At 45.5% G+C, this 25867-nt stretch overlaps 1 protein-coding gene and 1 pseudogene across 1 annotated transcript in view; both read right to left on the reverse strand.

The window, feature by feature from the left end:
* LOC120921551 overlaps nt 1–4277 on the reverse strand; it is a 183166-nt pseudogene extending 178889 nt beyond the window's left edge.
* LOC120921544 (zinc finger protein 84-like) overlaps nt 1–17805 on the reverse strand; it is a 29376-nt gene extending 11571 nt beyond the window's left edge. Inside the window, exon 1 of the mRNA XM_040334044.1 lies at nt 16294–17805. Coding sequence (XP_040189978.1) covers nt 16294–17583 — 1290 coding nt within the window. The 5' untranslated portion in view covers nt 17584–17805. The remainder of the gene's footprint in view (nt 1–16293) is intronic.
* Nucleotides 17806–25867: the final 8062 nt, after the last annotated feature.

Consider the following 25867-nt stretch of genomic DNA (forward strand, 5'->3'; position numbering starts at 1 on the left):
GTGAGAACACCCATGCGATCCGATTCTAGTGCGGGGAAAAACAAGTCCCTGCACTATTTTCTGTGCGAATCCAATGCGAGTTCCGCCATATAACTGTATACAACTGTATGTCTGAACTCGCATTGCTCAGACATCGCATGGGATCGGCACCTGCAGTGCGGGCAAAAATCACATGCGATCTCTGAGATTGCAGCAGTGTGAACCCGGGCTTAGAGACAAACCCCACTGTGGCTCCCTTGCAGCCAGTGCCGGGACAAAGTCAGCTGGTGTGCAGGGAAAAATATGTCAAAATGTGACCCCCCCAGGGGGAGTAGTAGGCGGGGCTAATAAAAATGAAAGCAATGCCAAGCTGCAACATATGGGATGGCTATGGCATGTGCGAAAATAGTGCCAAAGCAGTCAGGGACCCCCCCCCCACACACACCCCCATCTGGGAATACAGGCACCCCCTTCCAGTTAAAAGAAGTCCCCTGACCAGGAGGACTGCAGGGTGGTAATGAGATGGGTTCCCCATCTGGGAGTACAGGAACCTCCCTCCCTGAAGGTAAAGGAGAACCCTGGATAATATGAATGCAGGGGGGTAATCAGAAGGGACCCCCCCAGGAATCCAGAAAGTCCCCTCCCTCCCCCCAGTTAAAGAAGAGCTCCAGATATGAGGACAGCAGGGCCTGATAAGATGGGATCCATATCCAGGAACATATGAGCTTCCCTCTATTTAAATAAGACCCCCATCTGGGGGGCAGGAGGGGGGTTATAAGAAGGGACCCCAATACAGGAATTCTCTTCCCCCTCGAGTTATAGAAGACCCCCAGCTAGGAGGAATGCAGGGGGGTGATATTAGGGGACCGCAATCCAGGAAGATAGGAACTTCCCTCACCTGTTAAAAAGAAGGGGGTGGGGGCATTGCTCACCCTCCTCTAGTAGAGAAAGGGCCACTGGCCAGGAAGACTGCAGATAGCTACTTCCTGTGTTCTCCACACTGCTAAAACTTCTCTTCCTTCACTCACTGCACGGGGACAGACAATCCCGGGCTCTGCACATGGGGGAGGGTGTGGAGGATCCACAGTGGAGGCAAGAAGTATGTGCAGGGAGTAGCGCCCCTTTCCCTTATAGATAAAAGCTGTAGAAGCTGACAGTGAGGAAGAGGAGGATTGGTGCTTCGGGCTGTCACTGGGGTAGATTCAGGTACAGCTGCGCGCTCCTTACGGAGGCGCAGTGTACCCTTTTTACCCTGCGCCTACGAAAATTATTTGCGCTACGCTTCATTCATGAAGCAGTAGCCACGTAATTTGCGTGGGCGCTCTTCAAAAATGCCCTGCGTAAGGGCGCCTAATGTAAATGATCCCGTAGGGGGCGGGAATCATTTAAATTAGGCGTGTTCCCGTGCCGAGCGTAGAGCGCATGCTCCTTAGGGAAACTTTCCCGACGTGCATTGCGGTAAATGACGTCGCAAGGACGTCATTTGCTTCAAAGTGAACGTGAATGGTGTCCAGCGCCATTCACGATTCACTTACGCAAACTACGTAAATTTCAAATTTCGCGACGCGGGAACGACAGGTATACGTAACATTGGCTGCCCCTGCTAATAGCATGGGCAGCCTTACGCAAAAACCGCCGTACGCAAACGACGTGCACTGTGTACGCAGGGCTTGCGTAACGTTGTGAATCGGCGTTAGTATGCAATTTGCATACTATACGCTGAGCACAACGGGAACGCCACCTAGCGGCCTGCGTAAGAATGCAGCCTAAGATATGAGGGCATAAGAGCCTTATGCCACGCATATCTTAGGCTGCAGTCGGCGTAACAAGCTCTCTGAATCAGGAGAAGTCGTTACGCCGGCGCAAGTAAGCAATTGCGCTGCGTAACTATGGTTACGCAGACACAATTGCTTCTTGAATCTGGGCCACTGTGTCTGGGTCTCGAGCAGACAAAAACCCGGGCAGGGGATTCCAAACCCATACTGCCGGGTGAGTCCCAGACAGGTGGCAACCCTATGTAACAAGATGTCTGCCTTCCCCCTTCTCTGTGTATCATTTCTGTGCGGGGTGTAGCAAGATGGCGGTGATGGAACATCACTTCTGTTACCAATTCTGACGGGTCACCTTATCTGACGGAACACCATGTCAAAGATGACAACCCATCCCCCCTTATCAGCTGGCTTCAATGTTATATCTCACCTTGCTGCTAATGATGGCAATGCCCCTTTCTCTTCAATGGTTACATTATTAGGAGAGGACCCCACAGTTCCTGATTATATCCTGTAATACTTTCCCATCTTTATCCTCCAAATGAAGAGACATTTCTGCTGCTGCATATGTAGTGGGCGGTGGAAACTTCTATTGTGTCTGTAAACCTAAGACAGACCTACTCAGTGGTGTTACTACAGATGATCCCTCAATATCGCCTCTCGGAGAATAATCTACCTTCAATCTATCAATATTCCTAAAATATCTCTACAAGTCCGGTGCCAACAAAAACGTCTTCATTAGAACTTATTAGAGCTAAAGAATTTAACAAAAACCCGATACTGGGAAATACAGTGAAGATATGTGTAACAGCTTTTTCCATGATGGGTATGGACCCTAGGACTTCCCCACTATAACCAGTACTGGGAAACCCCCTTTTTCCCCCGGGAGATGAGGACGGAGCTTTCCGAGACCTAAGGGAGGGGGGGTGTAGACAGGTAGTGAGTTATATACGAAGGGGAAGATGGCTCACAATAGCTGAATTAATGGAACAAGGGGGGGGATTTCACCTAAAGTTTTGGAATGCACTCCAGATGGTTCACTTTCTGAATACATTACCAAACCCAGGGGTTTTCGAAAGACCAATTACGAGAATTGAAAAAATGTGTAGCGAGAGGGGAAGATTACAACACACACTATCAATAAGTTATGATATACTGGCACAGTTAGGGAATCACCCTCTGAAATGTGTCCAGGATTGGGAACAGGAACTAAAAAGGGTATTTAGTACGGAACAGAGACAACGCATGTATAAACGAATGCATAAAACATCAATATGCGCAAGGACACAGGAGACAAATTACAAGATTTTCGCAAGGTGGTATAGGACACCGGAGAGATTAAACAAAATCTTCCCAGAGGTGTCAGATAAATGTTGGAGGTGCCAGGGCAGTAAAGGGACGATGTTACACATGTTCTGGGACTGCCCTTTGTTAAGGAGTTTTTGGCTGGAGATTAAAAGGATACTTCAGATGTGCTCAGAATATGAGATACCGGAAGATCCAGAATTTTACCTCTTACACGTGAACCAAATACAAGAGAAAGCATATAGGGAGACAAGTCTAGGTCATCTATTAGATGCTGCAAAAATGTGCATAACAAAAAAATGGAAGTCACCAACTCCACCCACAATAGAGATATGGATAAATAAAGTAAAAGAAATCAGTAAATTAGAAGAATTAGTACAAACAGCACAACACCAAAAGGAAAGATACTTAAGAATTTGGACTCCCTGGAAATCCTTCTTAGATTCCAGGGTGCGAGGGGGGGAGAATGGGAGCGTGGGATAACGAAGAGAGCCTAGGTGAATTTTTTCTTTTTTCTTTTTTGTTCTTTTATATTTCTTTTTTTCTTTTTTGATGTTTTTTTTTTCTCTCTCTTCTCTTTTATATATTTTTTTCCTTCTAACAGATGGGTAGGAGTGCTTAGGATCGCATTCATAGGTTAGAGGGGATACACTACAGTACGCAGTGGCATGGCTAATTTACGTGAATTGTACATATATTGAAGTTGTGTACAACAATAGTATCTTAACAGTAATAAGCACTGCTACAATTGTATAATGTATAATGTATTATTAATGTGTATCTAAATAAAACAAAATAATTTGAAAAAAAAAAAAGAACTTTAGAGCTAAAGGCCAAACCTTTCCCCAGAAGGTCCATCTTACCCGATGTCAGTTCAGCGGAGGAGAAGGTGAGAATTGCGTCTCTTTCTGTTGATGAGGAATCCTCTGTTGGGAAGGTTGGCTGAGTGGCAGATGACTTGTTGTAGAGTTGATGTTTCCTATCTCCTCTGTGGCCGTATCTCTGCTGTTTCCTTCATTCCGATGTAGAAAACCAGGCCGGTGTTGTCCCTCTATAGATCCTAATAAAGTGCCTCTAGCAGAGGAGGGAAGTGATGGGTCAGAGTCTGTAGAAGAAGCTCTAGTGACCAGTCTAGATGGACGAGGTGAGAATGTTGTGTAGGTGACGCTCCAAGAGTACGTCTGATTAGTAGATGTTTAGACGTTGAACCCCTTCAGCTGCTCGGCTGACAATACAGACTGCAGTGTAGACTCCACCGGTGTGATCTGTGCAGCCAGAGCAGCTTCTTCTTAGAAACTCGGAGAACAATGGAGCTTTTGTTTAGGACTTGTGCAAACAGACCATTGTCCTCCTCCCTGTCTGCAAACAAAGCTGGGATCAGTTTACCTCGGAGCCCCCTTGGAATACGCTGTGCCTTCTAATATTCAGATAAAGTCATGCCATGGAATCCAATGACAGTTCTCTTTTTAGGAACTTCTCAGGAGGATTGAGATCCTGTGTTATTTCCCCAAAAACTGTCTGGATCCTTGTGTCTCCGCTGTGATTTCTAGGGATGAGCCGAACACCCACCGGTTCGGTTCACAGCAGAACATGCGAACAGGCAAAAAGTTTGTTTGGACACGCAAACACCGTTAAGGTTTATGGGACACAAACGTGGAAAAAAATCAATATTGCTCATTTTAAAGACTAATATGCAAGTTATTGCCATAAAAAAGTGTTTGGGGACCCGGGTCCTGCCCCAGGAGAGTGTTTGGGGACCCGGGTCCTGCCCCAGGGGAGTGTTTGGGGACCCGGGTCCTGCCCCAGGAGAGTGTTTGGGGACCCGGGTCCTGCCCCAGGGGAGTGTTTGGGGACCCGGGTCCTGCCCCAGGAGAGTGTTTGGGGACCCGGGTCCTGCCCCAGGAGAGTGTTTGGGGACCCGGGTCCTGCCCCAGGGGACATGTATCAATGCAAAAAAAAGTTTTAAAAACAGTGAAACAATAAAAGTGAAATATTCCTTTAAATATCATGCCTGGGGGGTGTCTATAGTATGCCTGTAATGTGGCGCATTGTTTCTGTGTTTAGAACTATCCCTGCAGCAAAATGACATTTCTAAAGGAAAAAAGTCATTTAAAGCTGCTTGTGGCTGTAATGTATTGTCAGGTCCGGCAATATGGATGAAAATCATTGAGAAAAACGGCATCCCCCCCCCCCCCCCCCGAGTCCATTACCAGGCACTTTGGGTCGGGTATGGATATTAAGGGGAACCCTGCACCCAAATAAAAATAAATGGCATGGGGGGGGCCCCCAGGCACTATATACTCTAAACAGCAGTATATACAGGGCCGTCTTAATAGCATCATGGGCCCCTGGGCAACGTAATCATCTGACCCCTCTACACCCTGGATATTCCCCCCAGCACTGTAACCATATATCATAAGATTGTGACCCCACTACATCCCGGATACCCCCTACACTGTGGCCTCTCTACATCCCTGATACCTCTAGCACTATAGCCACCCAAGCTACCCCAAGAATTGCTACCCCCTATACACCCCAGATCTCCCCTCAGATTTTTTTCCCCCATACACCCTTGATATCCCCCATGTGAATTTTTGGCTCTGTGCCCACCTCCAGCACTGCACTCACCTATACCAATCAAGAAGGCAGAAGGAGGGGCGGAGGAGGGAGCATCTTTCCGGGCATTCTAAGCCTTTTCGGTTCAAACAGTGCTGGACAGCTGGGCTCACCATGACACCATCCACAATGCTACTTCCGCAGGTGGGCTCTCAGTGCTGCCGACTCAGCAGCTCCCACTCCAGCTCCTACCCCGCAGCCTTCGAGTCCGATCATTCAAGCTGCATGGCGAGGGGTCAGAGCATCACTGGTACTCTGGCCCCGCCCCTCCCTGCTGGCTGTGAAAAAAAAAGTATCGCTCTGCACGGCGCACCGCTGCCAGCCTGCCCCCCCTGTGTATTCATCACTCTCAGTGCCATCATGGGGCCCCCAATTTCGAGGCAGTGTGGACTCAAGGACCAACTGATTTAAGGAAAGTGCAGGGCCCTCCATGCAGCAATGCCCAGGTGTGCCCTCTAATTAAGACAGCCCTGAGTATATCATTCTTATAGGCGACAGGAGGGGACATCCCCCCCTCCCGCCGCCATGCCACTAGGGGGCCCTATCAGGGTTGCCAGCCTTAGTAAAACCAGGGACAGTATGTAAAAATCTGTGTTTTTAAAAATATCCCAAGATTATAGCTGCCCCTCCTCTCCAGTACCTTTTCAGTGTGTGTATGTGTATTCTGTTTGTATGTATACTGTGTGTGCATATTGTGTGTCTGTGTATGTATACTGTGTATGTATACTGTGTGTGCATATTGTGTGTCTGTGTGTGTATACTGTGTATGTATACTGTGTGTGCATATTGTGTGTCTGTGTGTGTATACTGTGTATGTATACTGTGTGTGCATATTGTGTGTCTGTGTGTGTATACTGTGTATGTATACTGTGTGTGCATATTGTGTGTCTGTGTGTGTATACTGTGTATGTATACTGTGTGTGCATATTGTGTGTCTGTGTGTGTATACTGTGTATGTATACTGTGTGTGCATATTGTGTGTCTGTGTGTGTATACTGTGTATGTATACTGTGTGTGCATATTGTGTGTCTGTGTGTGTATACTGTGTATGTATACTGTGTGTGCATATTGTGTGTCTGTGTGTGTATACTGTGTGTGTATACTGTGTATGTATACTGTGTGTGCATATTGTGTGTCTGTGTATGTATACTGTGTATGTATACTGTGTGTGCATATTGTGTGTCTGTGTATGTATACTGTGTATGTATACTGTGTGTGCATATTGTGTGTCTGTGTGTGTATACTGTGTATGTATACTGTGTATATATACTGTGTGTGCATATTGTGTGTCTGTGTGTGTATACTGTGTATGTATACTGTGTGTGCATATTGTGTGTCTGTGTGTGTATACTGTGTATGTATACTGTGTATATATACTGTGTGTGCATATTGTGTGTCTGTGTGTGTATACTGTGTATGTATACTGTGTGTGCATATTGTGTGTCTGTGTGTGTATACTGTGTATGTATACTGTGTAGCCCCATAATCTATTGCCCGCGGGGCTCCATAATCTCCTATTCCCCGGGGGCTCCATAATCTCCTATTCCCCAGGGGCTCCATAATCTCCTATTCCCCGGGGGCCCCATGAGTTGTCAGTCCGCCCCTGCCAAGAGCCCTTTCACACTGACATTGCTGGGGCATCAGCGGTAAAAAGCCACTAGTTTTAGCGGTGATTTACCGTCATTTTAGAGGTACATTTAACTGGTTAACGCCCGCTGCATGTACATGTACGTCCACAGAATGGCACGTACAGGCATATGGGCATACATGTACGTCCCCGCCTTTCCGCGGGTCCGATCGGGACCCCCCCGGTACATGCGGCGGTCGGATACCCGCGGGGAGCGATCCGGGATGACGGCGCAGCTATTCGTTTATAGCCGCCCCCTCACGATCGCTCCCCGAAGCTGAAGAACGGGGAGAGCCGTATGTAAGCACAGCTTCCCCGTGCTTCACTGTGGCGGCGCATCGATCGTGTGATCCCTTTTATAGGGAGACTCGATCGATGACGTCAGACATACAGCCACACCCCCCATCAGTTGTAAACACACACTAGGTGAACCCTAACTCCTACAGTGCCCCCTGTGGTTAACTCCCAAACTGCAACTGTCATTTTCACAATAAACAATGCAATTTAAATGCATTTTTTGCTGTGAAAATGACAATGGTCCCAAAAATGTGTCAAAATTGTCTGTAGTAGTAAAAAAAATAAAAAAAAAAATAAAACTATCCCCTATTTTGTAAACGCTATAAATTTTGCGCAAACCAATCGATAAACGCTTATTGCGATTTTTTTTACCAAAAATAGGTAGAAGAATACGTATCGGCCTAAACTGAGGAAAAAAAAATTATATATATGTTTTGGGGGGATATTTATTATAGCAAAAAGTAAAAAATATTGCATTTTTTTCAAAATTCTCGCTCTATTTTTGTTTATAGCGCAAAAAATAAAAAACGCAGAGGTGATCAAATACCACCAAAAGAAAGCTCTATTTGTGGGGAAAAAAAGGACCCAAATTTTGTTTGGGAGCCATGTCGCACGACCGCGCAATTGTCTGTTAAAGCGATGCAGTGCCGAATCGCAAAACCTGACCTGGGCATTTAGCAACAAAATGGTCCGGGGCTTAAGTGGTTAAACCCCACTAGTGGCCAAATAAAGGGTTCAAAGGCACCAGTGCCGAACCGCTTTGCAGGCACTGCCCATTGATTTCAATGAACAGGGGTGCTTTAGGAGCGGCGTATACACCGCTCCTAAAGCGCCTCAAAGAAGCTACTTGCAGGAAATTTTTTTGACAGCCTGCCGGTGCACCGCCCCAGTGTGAAAGCACTCAGGCTCTCACACTGGGATTGCAGATGAGGCTTTTTCAGGTACTTTTTATAGCACTAAACTGCCTCCAGTGTTAAAGGGGTCTAATGGACTATCCCCTGTACTATGTCTGCGATCTCTGGCAGTGGCCTATATCATGTTTGCAGTCTCTGTTCGTCTCCTGTACTATGTCTGCAGTCTCTGACCGCCTCTTGTACTATGTCTGCAGTCTCTGACCATATCCTGTATCACGTCTGTAGTATGTCTGGGGGCTCTAACAGACTCTCTAACAGAATCCCTCTCTGTGTCCATCAGGGATCCCCCCCTCCAGGTACCAGTAAAGTACTCTGCTTCTCTTCCTGTATTTTGTTTATTGTTAAGACATCATGTAAGGATCCCAGGGTAATGAAGACTTTGTGGGGGAGCATCTCTGTGGTTGAGTCATTGTCATAGAAAACTTTACAAAGGGGAGGAGTTAGTAAAATGACCACACCCATGTGGGGGCACCAGAAATATTTCTGCACCCAGGCGCCTGTGACCCTAGGACCGGCCCTGGGTAGCAGCTAAGTTGCAATGAAAAAGCTCATCAGTTTCATCCCTCACTTCATCACACAAGTTGGTATGAAAGTAAAAAGATATAATGCTAAAATCTGTGAGAAGATAGGAATGGAATGGACGGATGCATTGCGTTTAGCTCTTATGTTCATCAGGCACACACCTAGAGCGCCTTATGCCGCGTACACACAACCATTTTTCATGACGAGAAAACTGCCATTTGTTTAGATTGGTCCGGAAAACCGTTCGTGTGTAGGCTCCATAGCAGTTTTCTCGTCTGTTTCCCGTTGGTCTTTTTCTCGTCACAAAACCGCTCGTGTGTATGCTTTTCCGAGAGGGAAAAAAAGGCGCATGCTCAGAATCAAGTATGAGACGGGAGCACTTGTTCTAGTAAAACTAGTGTTCGTAATGGAGATAACACATTCGTCACGCTGTAACGGACTGAAAAGCACGAGGCTGAAAAGTGCGAATCGTCTCTCACCAAACTTTTGCTAACACGAGTGTAGCGGCCTGCTCCTGTTGGGCTGGCGCTGCTTTAAATTTAGAGGGAAGTCTGAGCGTTAGTTTACTCAGACATGTGTGATTTTGAGCAAATTGGGCCTCTTTTCCAGCCATGGCTGTGCTGTGAGTGACCACTATTGTTCGCCTGGGGTGTCGTTACCACCCCGGGCCAAGGGGGGCAGCAGCTAAGTCAAGGTGATTTGGGTGTCTCCCCTCGGCATCCAATCAGTGGGGGTTGATCGTCCTGCTGTGCATGCTGGGGAGGGGTACTTAAGGAATAGACGTCATTGGACCGGGGTTGTCGGTCGGTGGTCTGTCGTCCCACCACCCTGTGTGTGACCCTCTTTTTCCCGGGGGTGCGTGTTCCTGTAATCCTGCCTCTGGATCACGTTGGTCCGGGGGTTGTGATCTGTGTAAGTAGGCCCACTAGTCAGATTGGGTCTACGCTTTCAAGGGTGATCCTGTGCTGTCTGTCCTGGAGGGAGGAAGCTGCTTGATGAAGAACCTATCTTGGAGAGGACCAAGCATGAGGCTGGTATCTCAGGAGAGGCCTTGAACTTCATTGAAGGACGCACCATTTCTGAAAGGCTTGATGGTGATCGCCTGTCAGTTCTAAATTCTGCAAGACGATAATCTGGAGAGATCCGGGTGATGAATCCTGTGCTACGAGGATTTTGGACCGAAAGTGTCTCCATCTGTGGGAAGGTCTGTGGCAGAGACTGTACTTTATTCCATGCGCCATCCCGGCTGCTAGGCTAGTGAGAGAAACCTATCCGGGTGAGCAATACCCACTTCTTCATTCCTTACCAAGTTCTACAAAAAGAAGTGTAAAGTGCGGACATTGAACTTTTTCAACTATCATCCATTACCCTGGACGGCGAGGAAATAGAGGTAACACGCCGCCCGAAAATATCCAGCAGCTCCTTCGGGGGTAGTGCTACATGATAATCAGCAAAAGCAGCCCAAAAGGGTGGTGCCATTTGAATGGACCTTCCCCTTTATAGTGCCGACGTACGTGTTGTACGTCAGCGAGCTTTGGTCGAGCATTTTTTTTTTTGCCTGAATGTGTGTATGCAAGGCAGGCTTGAGAAGAATCACGTTGGGAAAAACTTTGGTTTTTGGCATGTCATGAAAAATGGTCGTGTGTACGCGGCATTAGAACATTTTATCTTTTGAGATACTTTTTGGACAACCAATCACTGAATTGTGTTTTCTCCATGAGTCTCATCCTTCTCTTGTTTATGGAGCTTTGACTGAATATATTACATTTTCATCATTCTCTAATCCAGGTGGATTATCCCTTTCCCACCGAGCGTACGCATATATGCGTCCTCGGCTTTCTTGGGTTATACCGGGATGATGCCCGCAGCTGCAGGTAACGTTGTTTAGAGCCGGCGATTGGCTATCCAGGCATAACAACCGATGCGGCTAAATGCCACTCAGTTGTTATGCCGGAGGAGCGAGAGGGAACATCACCCCCTCTTCCGCCTCTCGCCACTCTGACCGGGCCTCCCGTCCCACCGGGAGACCCGATCCACGATCTGGCACCTCCAGTTTCTAGGTGTAGACTGAAACAAAACTGTAAACGGCTTCAATTCAGTCTCCGCAATGTAAACACGGAAGCGGCATTGTCACTTCCGGGTTACTGGGCTGCCAATGGTGCCGGATTTAAAAAAGTACACAGTATTCAGAATCGTAGTTTTCCGAGATCTGAATACTTTGAAGTGCAAAGGAGGGATCGGGGGTCTTTTAGATCCCTCCATAAAGGGGACCTGTCACCACCTATCACTGTCACAAGGGATGTTCACATGTATATGTCGCACCATATATGAAAACGGCGTTCAAATCACACATGTGAGGTATCGCCGCGATCATTAAAGCGAGAGAAATAATTCTATCCCTAGACCTCCTCTGTAACTCTAACCTGGTAACCATAAAAAAAGTTTAAAGTGACGCCTATGGAGATTTTTAGGTACCGTAGTTTGTCGCCATTGCACGAGTGTGTGCAATTATAAAGCGTGACATGTTTGGTATCTATTTACTTGGCGTAACATCATCTTTCACATTATACAAAAAAATTGGGCTAATTTTTTTTAAATTCATGAAAGTTAATTTTTCCCAAAAAGTTGCTTTTAAAAAACACCACTGCACAAATACCGTGTGACATAAAGTATTGCAACAATCGCCATTTTATTCTCCAGATTCTCTGATATAAAATATATATATATAATGTTTGGTGGTTCTAAGTAATTTTCTAGCAAAAAAAAAAAAAACGGATTTTAACTTGTAAACACAAAGGCCCGGATTCAGAGACAGCGGCGTATTTTTGTGAGGGCGTAGCGCATCTCATGTGTGCTACGCCAACGTAACTCTGAGAGGCAAGAGCAGTATTCACAAAGCACTTGCTCCCTAAGTTACGTCAGCGTAGCGTAAATGGGCCGGCGTAAGCCCGTCTAATTCAAATTAGGAAGGTAGTGGACGTGTTGTATTAAAATTAGCCGTGACCCCATGTAAATGAATTCCTGAACGAACGGCGCATGCGCACGCATGCTCAAAATCACGTTGCATATACTCCCTAAGATACTTTGCTCAATGCTTTTGACGTGAACGTAACCTACGCCCAGCCCCATTCACGTACGACTTACGCAAACAACCTAAAATCCGACGGCTGTACCGACGTCCATACCCTAACATGACTTACACCTGCTTTATGAGGGATAACTATACGTCGGACGTATGCCTTACGTAAATGGCGTAGCTTACTGCGACGGGCGCAAGTACTTTGTGAATCGGCGTATCTTGGTCATTTACATATTCGACGCTTAAATCAATGGAAGCGCCCCTAGCGGCCAGCGTAAATATGCACCCAAGATACGACGGCGTAGAAGACTTACGTCGGTCGGATGGAGCCAGAATTTGGGCGTATCTGGTTTCAAGAATATGGAGCATAGATACGACGGCGCATCCAAGAACTTACGCGGCATATCAACAGATACGTCCGCATAAGTTCTCTCTAAATCTGGCCCAAAATGTCATAAATAGGCTTTAGTCGTGAAAGGGTTATACCTTTTCAGGACAATTTGGCCTTTCATTTGGTGGTAAATGGTTATGGATGTCTCCTGTTTTTATATATATTTTAAAGGAAAAAAGGCCCAAAATAGTAAAAAATAATCATGTTTTTAAATGTAGCTGTATCTTTCTTGTTACTACCATAACCTACCACCAAAAAACAACCCAAAATAAAATGTCCTTCTCCTGACAATCGCAGTGATTCCACATATGTGTAAGTTATTTATTGTTTGTAAAAAAAATCCTGCCCAAAATATAATGACCTTTGACCTTTTTATTTATATTTTTTTCCTTTTTATTCATTTTACACACACTTTGTTTTCTCTCTATGCAATGAGAGACAAATATCCACTGTATCTTTCCTCTCCATTCACAGAGAGAGACACAGGGGCTGGCTTCATAGAGACTGATCACCAATCAGAGGCTACTACAATGATCAGGTGACCCAGAATTGGAAGTTCCCTCAGTCCCTGTGCTGGGAGCACACTGTGCGGCGCACTCCCAGCACAAAGGGAGATATGCAAATATGGCAGTGGGGCCACATATTTGTGTTATGACCGCATCAAGGGGTTAAAAAGTATATTTTAGCTCTGAAGATTAAATAAAACCCTCCAAACATTATATATTTTCTGAAAGCAGACACCATAGAGAATAAAATAGCGGTAGTTCCAATTTTTTTATGTTACACAATATTAGCGCAAAGGTCTAGGAAACACAATATTGTAGTAACAAATACAAAAAAAGTATCTTTAGGTGCCACAAATGCAATAAATTACCCATTTGGTGAAATATAGAAGACGTGGCTGCACTAGGTAAATAGATACCCAACATGACAAACCATAAAATAGCGTGCGTCCGTGAAATGGTGACACACTCCAGGACCCTGTATTTCCCATAGGCCCTAGAACTATTGTCCTCACTCTGGCGCTAGAACTATTGCCCTCACTCTGGCGCTAGAACTATTGTCCTCACTCTGGCGCTAGAACTATTGCCCTCACTCTGGCGCTAGAACTATTGTCCTCACTCTGGTACTAGAACTATTGTCCTCACTCTGGTACTAGAACTATTGTCCTCACTCTGGCGCTAGAACTATTGTCCTCACTCTGGTACTAGAACTACTGTCCTCACTCTGGCACTAGAACTATTGCCCTCACTCTGGCGCTAGAACTATTGTCCTCACTCTGGTACTAGAATTATTGCCCTCACTCTGGCGCTAGAACTATTGTCCTCACTCTGGCGCTAGAACTATTGCCCTCACTCTGGCGCTAGAACTATTGCCCTCACTCTGGCGCTAGAACTATTGCCCTCACTCTGGCGCTAGAACTATTGCCCTCACTCTGGCGCTAGAACTATTGCCCTCACTCTGGCGCTAGAACTATTGTCCTCACTCTGGTGCTAGAACTATTGTTCTCACTCTGGTGCTAGAACTATTGTCCTCACTCTGGTGCTAGAACTATTGTCCTCACTCTGGTACTAGAACTACTGTCCTCACTCTGGCGCTAGAACTATTGTCCTCACACTGGCGCTAGAACTATTGTCCTCACTCTGGTGCTAGAACTATTGTCCTCACTCTGGTACTAGAATTATTGCCTTCACTCTGGCGCTAGAACTATTGCCCTCACTCTGGCGCTAGAACTATTGTCCTCACTCTGGCGCTAGAACTATTGCCCTCATTCTGGTGCTAGAACTATTGCCCTCACACTGGCGCTAGAACTATTGTCCTCACTCTGGTACTAGAACTACTGTCCTCACTCTGGTACTAGAACTACTGTCCTCACTCTGGCGCTAGAACTATTGTCCTCACACTGGCGCTAGAACTATTGCCCTCACTCTGGCGCTAGAACTATTGCCCTCACTCTGGCGCTAGAACTATTGCCCTCACTCTGGTGCTAGAACTACTGTCCTCACTCTGGTACTAGAACTATTGCCCTCACTCTGGTGCTAGAACTATTGCCCTCACTCTGGCGCTAGAACTATTGCCCTCACTCTGGCGCTAGAACTATTGCCCTCACTCTGGCGCTAGAACTATTGCCCTCACTCTGGCGCTAGAACTATTGTCCTCACTCTGGCGCTAGAACTATTTCCCTCACTCTGGATGGCTACCCCCCTTTTTTATATATACTTTTTTTATATATTTTTTTTGTAAGGGGCCCAGAGGTCCCCAGGGCAACCCCCCAATTCGCACCCCCCATTTCTCAATTCACGCCCCCCGCTTCTCAGTTTGAGGCGGCAGCACCCCCCAGTTCTCTGCTCCAGGGGGCCCATGCCTGAAGCTGTGTAAGAGGCCCCATAATTCCTGATGGCGGCCCTGCCTGTCAGAGGGGGGACTGCGCTGATAATCAGCACATTGATTATCAGCACAGCCCCCATCAGATGTGCTAATCAGCTGCCAATCAGTGCCCCTCAATAAAGTCTCCTAGTGCCCATCGCAGTTCCAATCACAGCCCACCGCAGTGCCAATCAGTGCCCATCACAGTGCCAATCAGTGCCCAGCAGTAACACCTGTCAGTACCTCATCATCAGTGCTGTCCATCAGTGTCACCTGTCAGTGCCAATCAATGCCACCTATCAGTGCCAGCTATCAGTGTCCATCAGTGACGCCGATCAGTGCCACCTGTCAGTGCCCATCAGTGCCACCTGTCAGTGCCCATCAGTGCCACCTGTCAGTGCCCATCATTGCCACCTGTCAGTGCTGCATATCAGTGCCCATCAATTCTACACATCAGTGCTGCCTTATTAGTGCTCATCAGTGCCTATCAGTGCCAGATCATCAGTGCCGCCTCATCAGTGCCAGCTAATCAGCACCTGTCAGTTTCTGCCATACAATTTATTTTTCTCCTTCACTAAGAAAAACATATTTTTTTTTTAAATTGTCTTTTTTAGTTTGTTTAGCAAAAAATAAAAGCCCCAGAAGCGATCAAATATCACCAAAAGAAATCTCTATTTTGCGGGAGGAAATGATAAAATATTTGTCCGTGACCGTGACCGTGTAATTGTAAGTCAAAGTGTGACAACAGTGAAAGCTGAAAATTGTCCTGGGCAGGAAGGGGCGAAGTTGCCCGGTATTGAAGAGGTTAATTGTACCTACAGATAAGCATATAATAAGACTGACCTGTAGGTACTGTAAATTAGACGTGTGCATTAATTTTCGTCCGAATTCCAGGTATTTTCTTTATCGTTTTAACAAACGATAACGAAAGCACAGAAAATGAAAAACGAAAGATCCGACATAAACAAATGCTTTATTTTCGTTTTTGTTGCGGTCGAATGTGCCTAACCTTAACTCTATTAGTCCAATATTATTCTACATAAAGAGAAAAGATTCGACATTATAGAGACATGAATACGATTTGACATAGAAGAAAGAAAGTCACCGCTCCAGGTGGGTCTACTATATGGTCATGCACTGGTACAGGATTCCAAGGGTGCTGGCGGTGCACTAGGCAAGCATAAAGGTTGAATGAAGGATGGATGGCCGCACTCCAAAAACCGTACAGGTTGTCTTTTATTAAATGAACAGCAAAAGCATTACCAGATCACAGCAACAGAAACAGGGGACAGCCGACGTTTCGCACAAAATCAGTGCTTATTCATGGCTGAGCCATTGTGAATCCTCTGGTGATCGATTAGCCCGGCATTAACCGTAAAAGCTTTGTCACATTCAGAACATTGAAATGGCTTCTCTCCAGTGTGAACCCTCTGGTGTATGATAAGGCTTGTCTTCTCTGTAAAAGCTTTTTCACATTCTGAACACTGATACAGCTTCTCTCCAGTGTGAATCCTCTGGTGTGTGATAAGATATGACTTCCATGCAAAAGCTTTTCCACATTCAGAACATTCAAATGGCTTCTCTCTGGTGTGGACCCTTGTGTGTTGGAAAAGGGTTTCCTTCTCTGTAAAAGCTTTATCACAATCAGAACACTGATACAGCTTCTCTCCAGTGTGAATCTTCTGGTGTCTGATAAGGGTTGACTTCTGTGTAAAAGCTTTGTCACATTCAGAACACTCATATGGCTTCTCTTCAATGTGCATTTTCTGATGTCTGTTAAGCCCTCTCTTGTCTGTATAAGCTTTGTCACATTCAGAACACTCATAGGGCCTCTCTCCAGTGTGAGTCATCTGGTGTCTGATAAGTTCTCTCTTCTCTGCAAAAGCTTTTTTACATTCAGAACACTCATACCGCTTCTTTCCAGTGTGATTCATCTGGTGAATGAAAAGGTTTGACTTTGTTTTATAAGCTTTGTTACATTCAGAACACTGATACGGCTTCTCTCCAGTGTGAACCCTCTGGTGTGTGATAAGCTCTCTCTTTGTTGTAAAAGCTTTGCCACATTCAGAACACTCATATGGCTTCTTTCCAGTGTGACTTATCTGGTGTGTGATAAGATTTGACTTCGATGTAAAAGCTTTGTCACATTCTGAACGCTGATATGGCTTCTCTCCAGTGTGAGTCATCTGGTGTGCGATTAGATTACACTTCTGTGTAAACATTTTATCACATTCAGAACACTGATACAGCTTCTCTCCAGTGTGAATCTTCTGGTGTTTGATAAGATATGACTTCTGTTTAAAAACGTTATCACATTCAGAACACTCATATGGTTTCTCTTCAATGTGTATTTTCTGATGTCTGTTAAGCCCGTTCTTGTCTGTAAAAGCTTTGTTACATTTAGAACACTGATACGGCTTCTCTCCAGTGTGAACCCTCTGGTGTCTGATAAGCTCTCTCTTTGTTGTAAAAGCTTTGCTACATTCAGAACACTCATATGGCTTCTTTCCAGTGTGAATTATCTGGTGTGTGATAAGCTCTCTCTTTGATGTAAAAGCTTTGTCACATTCAGAACACCGATATGGCTTCTCTCCAGTGTGAGTCATCTGGTGTCTGATAAGATTACCCTTCTGTGTAAAAGTTTTATCACATTCAGAACATTGATATGGCTTCTTTCCAGTGTGAACCTTCTGGTGTGTGATATGTTTTGCCTCCATAGTAAAACCTTTATTACACTCCAAACAAGAAATATCTTCTGAAATGACTTCTCTTATATATACATGGGTTGGACTTTATTGTAAAGCCATTGTCACTTCCAGAACACTGAAATGACTTCTCTCTTGTTGTCCTCTGAGGTCCTCAATGTTGAAGAGGTTCCAAAACACTTACTACATTTAGAACACTGATATGTCTTGAGTCCTGTGTAAATCTTCCAGTGAATTGCAAAAAAAAAGACTTTCTGTCACCTAAGACACTCATATGGCTCGTTTCTCATCTGACTTGGTCATATTTTTTAAGACAAGCCTGTCCAAAAACTTGGTTCATCGATCTACCTATACAGAAAAAAAATAAAAAGTCAGAATTCTATATAAAGGATTAAATAAAGTTACTTTCTATTTTTTACATGTATTATTAAATATATGTTATAGAAGGAATATGTACAATATTATACATGTTTAAATATGTGTATTCTATTTTATAGAGGACAATCTATTATTCCCATTGGCTGGTAAAATTTTCAATTTATTACAATTTCCTGAAGGAAAATCTAATTTATTTGTTCTAATTTAGATTGTGCTGCATAGTGATGGGGGGAGGGGGGATGTGCTTGGGATTGACTTGTGGGCACCTATCGCAAAGCCATTTAAAAATCCAAACATTGTCGATGTAAATACAAACCCCATTGAAGTCAATAGGAGGCAAATTCTGAGTAACGTTTTTTCCAGACAACATCTTTGAGAGAGAAGACTCCTCCTCCCATTCCCAGGAAACACTGCACCTCCTAAACTTTTAAAAGGACTGTCTCCAGCTAGCCCCTCAGTTCATTCAGATTACCTTTGACCCAGTGCTGGGACAAGGAAATCCTGGGGCTAAAATGGAAAACTGTCCCCCCCCCCAGTCTATTATCCCCACCAATTCCCGATCCCTGTTGGGAAAAGAAGAGGGCGGGTTAATATATCTGCATGTGCCAACATTTTTGTAATGTTTGAAGCATCCTATTGTATAGTACCAATATTTTTTACATCTGGCGACTGCAGACTTTAGCCCGCTGTCAGCTGAATACAGGTCATAGAAGTGCAGAAATAAGTGCACTCTGGTTACCTACAGGGGTCCTTTCACATGGGTATTTCTTTCAGGTCCTCCTCTCAATTTGTCAGGAAGATGTGATCGGAAAGGTCCATGCAGCCCTATCAGAAGGACCCGATTGGACAGGTTAATGCAGCCCTATCAGGAGGACTTGATTGGAAAGGTCCATGCAGTCCTATTAGGAGGACTTGATTGGAAAGGTCCATGCAGCCCTGTCAGGAGGACCCGATTGGAAGGTCCATGCAGCCCTAGGGACAGGCTGATGTAAATGGACATTTTACACCTCCCTAGCTCTGAATCCTTCCAGGTCTGGGGAGATTTTTTTTAAAAAGGACTGTGTCCTCTTCCATTTATCTGGACCTAAATGTGACACATCGGAGAAAGCCTGATGTAAACAGACAGTAAATAGACAGTGGGGTCTGTTTTCATCCATAGAACTGACACAGGTCCTCCTGTGTCTCCTGCCACAAACAGAAACGGGGACAGATGTAAAAAACTGACATCCATCCTGTTCAGCTCTGATTCAGGAAGGGATCTGCTCATGGATCCTCTGCTGATTGAAGTGGGCTCCGTTCCGTTTCAGAGGATCCTTAGGGCTTGTTCACACATGTGTCTGGGGGAAGTAAAACCGGGTGGTTGAGCCATGATTTTACTGACCCCCTGTCTGAACACTAAACATACAACTGCTACCAGCTGTACACATGCCCCGGCCACGGTGCTGTGCTTAAACAGAATGTTGCTGCCACTGAATGTGATAATGCAGTTCAATGGGGCTGTAGTGCAACCGCCCTGCATGTGACTGTAGAGGGGTAGTACTGCAATGATCAGGTTAGGGGCCCATTCACACCAGGAAATGCATGGGAATCTCATGGGAATGTTGTGCGGTTCCTGGGCAATTCATATGCAGTTCTGTGCAGTGTGATTTCTGCCCCATTCATTTTGAATGACCTTAACCACTTGCCCACCAGGTAAATTCTGGCACTTCTCTCCTTCATGTGAAAATCACAATTTTTTTGCTAGAAAATTAATCAGAACCCCCAAACATTATATATTTTTTTTTAGCAGACATCCTAGGGAATAAAATGGCAGTCATTGCAATACTTTTTGTCACACCGTATTTGCGCAGCGGTCTTACAAGCGCACTTTTTTTGGATAAAAATCACTTTTTTGAATTAAAAAATAAGACAACAATAAATTCTGCCCAATTTTTTTATATATTGTGAAAGATAATGTTACGCCGAGTAAAATGATACCCAACATGTCACGCTTAAAAATTGCGCCCGCTCGTGGCATCAAACTTTTACCCTTAAAAATCTCGATAGGCGACGTTTAAAAAATTCTACAGGTTGCATTTTTTGAGTTGCAGAGTAGGTCTAGGGCTAGAATTATTGCTCTCACTCTAACGATCGCGGCGATACCTCACTTGTGTGGTTTGAATACCGTTTTCATATGCGGGCGCTACTCGCGTATGCGTTTGCTTCTGCGCGCGAGCTCGTCGGGACGGGGCGCTTTAAAAAAAATTTTTTTGGTTTTCTTATTTATTTTTATTTAGTTTTATAATTTTTTACACTGAAAAAAAAAAAATAAATTGATCACTTTTATTCCTATTACAAGGAATGTAAACATCCCTTGTAATAGAAAAAAGCATGACAGGTCCTCTTAAATATGAGATCTGGGGTCAAAAAGACCTCAGATCTCATAATTAGACTTAAATGCAAAAAAAAAAATAAAAAAAAAAAAGTCATTTTTTCAAATGACAAAAAAAAAAATGTTTCTTTAAGAGGCTGGGCGGGACTGACGTTTTGACGTCACTTCCGCCCAGCAGAGCTATGAGGACGGGTGAAGGAGATTTTTCCTTCAGTCCCGTCCCCGCTCAGCTGCCGGACACATCCGATCCCCTCCGCCGCTACCGACGGCTCCGGTAAGCGGCGGAGGGCGCGGGAGAGCGGCGGGAGGGGGGGGGGGCCCTCTCCCGCCACCGATAACGGCGATCTCGCGGCGAATCCGCCGCGGAGACCGCCGTTATCGTGTACACCACCGCCCCCTGAAAAGATGAATGTCTCGGTTGTGGCAGCAGCTGCTGCCCTTACCGAGATATTCAACTTTAAAAAGGAGGACGTCTTTTTGACATGGGGCGGTGGTCAAGAGGTTAAAATCGCACTGCACCAAAAGTATTGCATGTACTACATTTATGAGACGCATGGCAACCCCCTTGCATGCTACTTTTGTACCATGTGATCTGGTGTGGGTAAACACACTGCGTTTGCATCCTGCATTTATGGTGACGTTAAGGGCAGTCTGATTGGAATGTGGTGCGGGAAGTCACACGGGAATGTGTCTTTTCCCGCACTGCCTTCTAGTGTGAATGGGCCCTGAATCAGGCAATGAGGAGGCAACATATCACCTCCTTCTCCACCTCTCAAACAGTTCTGGAAAAAGATCCAAGCATGAATCACTTTTCATAGGAGCAACAGTCACACGCTATTGCTGGACATAGACAGATCAAAATTTGGCTTGGTAGAATCCAGACGAATTTCTATCCATCTATAGGCAGGCTGTAATTGTTTCACACTGTCGGATCTTAGGATGCAATACCTCCGCCGCTGGGTGGAGTTTGCGTCGTATTCCAGCGTCGAGTATGCAAATTAGCAGTTACGGCGGATTCACGACGGATTTTCGCGTTCGCTACGTCGTCCGTAGTCAAGTTTCCCATCGCAATTTTAGTCATTATTTGACCTGCCCTAACTTTACACAGCAATCGTATTGCTATATAAAGTATGGCCGTCGTTCCCGCGTCGAAATTTAAAAATTAACGTAGTTTGCGTAAGCCGTCCGGGAATACGGAATTACGCTACGCGCATCGCCGTTCGAAAAAATGACGTCACTGCGTGCAAAGCACGGCGGGAATTCCGAAACGGAGCATGCGCAGTAGGTCCGGCGCGGAAGTGCACCTAATTTAACCACTTAAGCCCCGGACCATTTTGTTGCTAAATGCCCAGGCCAGGTTTTGCGATTCGGCACTGCGTCGCTTTAAACAGACAATTGCGTGGTCGTGCGACGTGGCTCCCAAACAAAATTGACGTCCATTTTTCCCACAAATAGAGATTTCTTTTGGTGGTATTTGATCACCTATCTGGTTTTTATTTTTTGCGCTATAAACAAAAATAGAGCGACAATTTTGAAAAAAATGCAATATTTTTTACTTTTTTCTATAATAAATATCCCCCAAAAACATATATACATTTTTTTCCCCTCAGTTTAGGCCGATACGTATTCTTCTACCTATTTTTGGTAAAAAAAAAAAAAATCGCAATAAGTGTTTATCGATTGGTTTGCGCAAAATTTATAGCGTTTACAAAATAGGGGATAGTTTTATTGCATTTTTATAAATTTTTTTTTTTTACTACTAATGGCGGCGATCAGCGATTTTTTTCGTGACTGCGACATTATGGCGGACACTTCGGACAATTTTGACACATTTTTGGGACCATTGTCATTTTCACAGCAAAAAATGCATTTAAATTGCATTGTTTGCTGTGAAAATGACAGTTGCAGTTTGGGAGTTAACCACAGGGGGGCGCTGTAGGAGTTAGGGTTCACCTAGTGTGTGTTTACAACTGTAGGGGGTGTGGCTGTAGGACTGACGTCATTGATCGAGTCTCCCTATAAAAGGGATCACTCGATCGATGCGCCGCCACAGTGAAGCACGGGGAAGCCGTGTTTACATACGGCTCTCCCCGTTCTTCAGCTCCGGGGAGCGATCGCGACGAAGCGGCTATAAACGAATAGCATATCTACGATACGTTACGCCGCCGCACTTCTACGTGAATCTGGCCCAATAATCTTATACATGTGTAACACCTTTCCAGACCCTGGGAGGTTACCATTTCCTGGTGCTGGACAACGTGTTTCTGAGGCTTTGTTTGGTCAGAGGAAGAGCGGTGGAGAAGGTGGCCGGCTGACCGATGCCTTTAAACTATTTTTTAGTCCTCAGCGCCCAGGGCTGAGCGGTTCAAGCAACCATCGCCAGCGTCTGCATTACATGGTGCAGGAATATCTAGGGGCAAGAGCAGACTTGGAGACCTTTCTAACAAAGCATCCACTGGGTTACTGGGTCTTGGGAATGGACCACTGGCCAGAACTTGCTTAATATGCAATCAAGCTACTGCCCTGTTCTGCATCCAGTGTGCTTTCTGAACGCACATTCAGTGCTGCTGGAGGGTTTGTAACAGATCAAAGAGTGTGCCTGTCCACAGACTCCATTGATAGGCTCACATTTATAAAAATGAATCAGTCCTGGATCAGCAGCTATCAACCACCTGATGCTGATTTAACTGATTGAATTTGCTATGGATCTGGGATCCCTTGAAGACTGCCTATGCCGACTATCATATTCCTGAATCTTGATGATGCTAGCTTCCAACAATATTTTAGGTTTAGGGCACCACCAACACCCACGGCCTAATTGTTCTGCCCTGTTTAACAGGGGCATGTAATTACAATTTAAAAAAAAAATTAACAGCAGCGCCCGTTCCTGCACCCAACAAGAATAACTGTGAGGGGTTACAGTGTTCTGGCACCACCAACACCAGGGCCCAATTTTTCTGCAGAGTATCTAGTGTAATCCATATAGTATATATACTGCAGTTCAGACTACACAGTGCAGTAAGTGTAGTATACATATAATATAGTGCAGGGTATATAGTGCAGTGTACAATATATAATACAGTGTATTGAAGAGGTTAAGTGGGGCCCTATGACAAAATTAAGAAAATAAATGGCATGCCCCCCCCCCCCAATCCATACCAGGCCCTTTTGGTCTGGTATAGATTTTAAGGGCAACTCCACACAATTTCCATACCCTTTGGGTCTGGTATGGATTTTAAGGGGAACTCCACGCTAAAATTGAAAAAAATATTGCTGTGGGGTCCCCCAAAATCCATATCAGACCCTTATCCGTGCAAGCAGCCCCCCTCCTCCTGAACCATACCAGGCCACTTATCAACATGGGGAGGGTGATTTGGGGTCCCCCAAAGCAGCTTGTCCCCATGTTGAAGGGGATAAGGTCTTTATCCCCACAACCCTGGACCGGTGGTTGTGGGGGTTTGTGAGTAGTGGGCTAATTGGAATATGGAAGACCTCTTTAACAAGGGGGCCCCCAGATCCCGGCCCCCCATATGAATGGGGTACATTGTGGGAGGTGTTCTGTCAGAAGAGAGCTCCTCCATACAGCATATGAGACAGGATCGCTCTTACTGCAGATCGCATTGCGCTGTACACACACACACAGCTTGATTACCGCCCCATCCACATTTCCTGCTGCCAGGAGGTGAGCATTCCTTGGAGGACATAGGGGCGGTAATCATACTGTGTGTGTACAGAGCAATGCGACCTGCAGTAAGAGCCATCCTGTCTCAGGTGCTGTATGGATGAACGCTCTTCTGGTGAGAGCGCAACACAGGACACCTCCTCCTGGCTTTGTAGTGACTTCCTCCTGTAAGTTGGGGAGGGGGATGGGCGGCTATCTGTACTGGGAAATGTAATGGGGATTTGGGGATTTGTATGTTCAATAAGGAAGAATGGAGGGATATGTGCTAGGAGGGTTTGGGGGGGTTTGAGCCCAGAGAGGTATGTTTGTGCTAGGAGGGGGGTGGGAGATTAGTCCTGGGGGGAATTTGGGTAGGGAGGGTAATTTAGAGGGGGTTGTGCTAGGAGGGAGGATTTGTGAGAATTTGCCCTAAGAGGGGGGTTGAAGAAAGATTTTTGCTAGGAGGAGAGGTGGGGGGGTTGTGCCAGGAGGGGGTGGGGGGATTTGGGCTAATAGGTGGGTTTGGGGGATTTTAGCTGGGAAGGGGGATTTGGAGGAGAAGAGTTGTGCTAGGATAGAAAGTTTGAGAAGAAATAGGATGTGAGCTAGGCGGGGATTTTTTGGGGTGAGGAAGATTTGTGCTAGGAGGGGGAATTGGGTTGGATTTGAGCTGGGGTGGGATTGGGGGGGGGGGGAGTTTGAACTGGGAGTTGGTGGAATATGTACTGTACATTATTGTTTGGGGAGAATTATGGATTGAAGGTGGAATTTTTTTATGTATGATGGAAAGTTTGTGTCCACTAATAATGATTTTCATGTATTTTTTGTGAAAAAATTGTTTTGATATTTTCTAGGGGGCATCAGGTAGGCTGTACGGGGCCCCTGCAATTTCTAACAGTGGCAAACGAGTGCCGCCCCCTATCCATGCGTCTGGCCTCCTAATCTACATTCGGGGCACCGGATGCATGCATTTTAATGGGGGTTTGAAGCACAGGATTAGAGCCTGAGGCACTAATAGGCTTCAAAATAGGGTGGTCTTGGGGTGCAAAGCACTGCACTCCGAGCCCACCCAGTTGTGTGAGAATAGTGAATGAATATTCGCTATTCTCACACTGATTCTCCTCCCAGCCAATCCTATTGGACACATAGGAGGAGGAGATGCCCACCCACTGCCTTTCACCCATCGCCATGCTGCCCGCCTGGAACCTAAATGGGGCAAGTGCTGGATGACCGACAACGAGACCCAACTGAGCGGGAGCATTTGCCACTGGCTGCTACCCTGAATATCACCCCTATTCCTGACTAACAGGGAGCCCACCCAATGGGGTTACACAAAACAAACAGGCAGCTCTTGTACATTGTATAGTGTTGTGTCAGCAGTCAGTCTTTTCACCCAGCAGCAGAGAGAGAGCCCTGATCAGTCAGCTCCCCTATATAAAGGCTTGTGCACAGCTGACACCAATAATGAGGTCTGGATTCTAGGAGAAATGTGGACCTGGGGAGTGGAGGATTTATCCCACCCAAAGCTCTACAAAACCTCGGGCTCCAGAACCCAGAACACAAATGATTAGGATTCTGAGAGAGCAGAATGTTTGTATTCTCCACATCGGTCATACACCCCGGAGCCCCTCACCATGTGTATGAGAACCTAGGTGACCCCACACCCCACCCACAGTCCTGCCAGTCATTATCTCTCTATACAGTATTTTTTTGTGATATACTGTATATATATTATATTTATATTAGTAAAAGGGTGAACAGTCAGCACTATTGTAATGTACAACACAATATATAGAGTAGAGGGGTCAGCACTATTGTAATGTACAACACAATATATAGAGTAGAGGGGTCAGCACTATTGTAATGTACAACACAATATATAGAGT

The sequence above is a fragment of the Rana temporaria genome (genome assembly GCF_905171775.1).
Source record: "Rana temporaria chromosome 2 unlocalized genomic scaffold, aRanTem1.1 chr2c, whole genome shotgun sequence".
NCBI classification, from domain to species: Eukaryota; Metazoa; Chordata; class Amphibia; order Anura; family Ranidae; genus Rana; species Rana temporaria.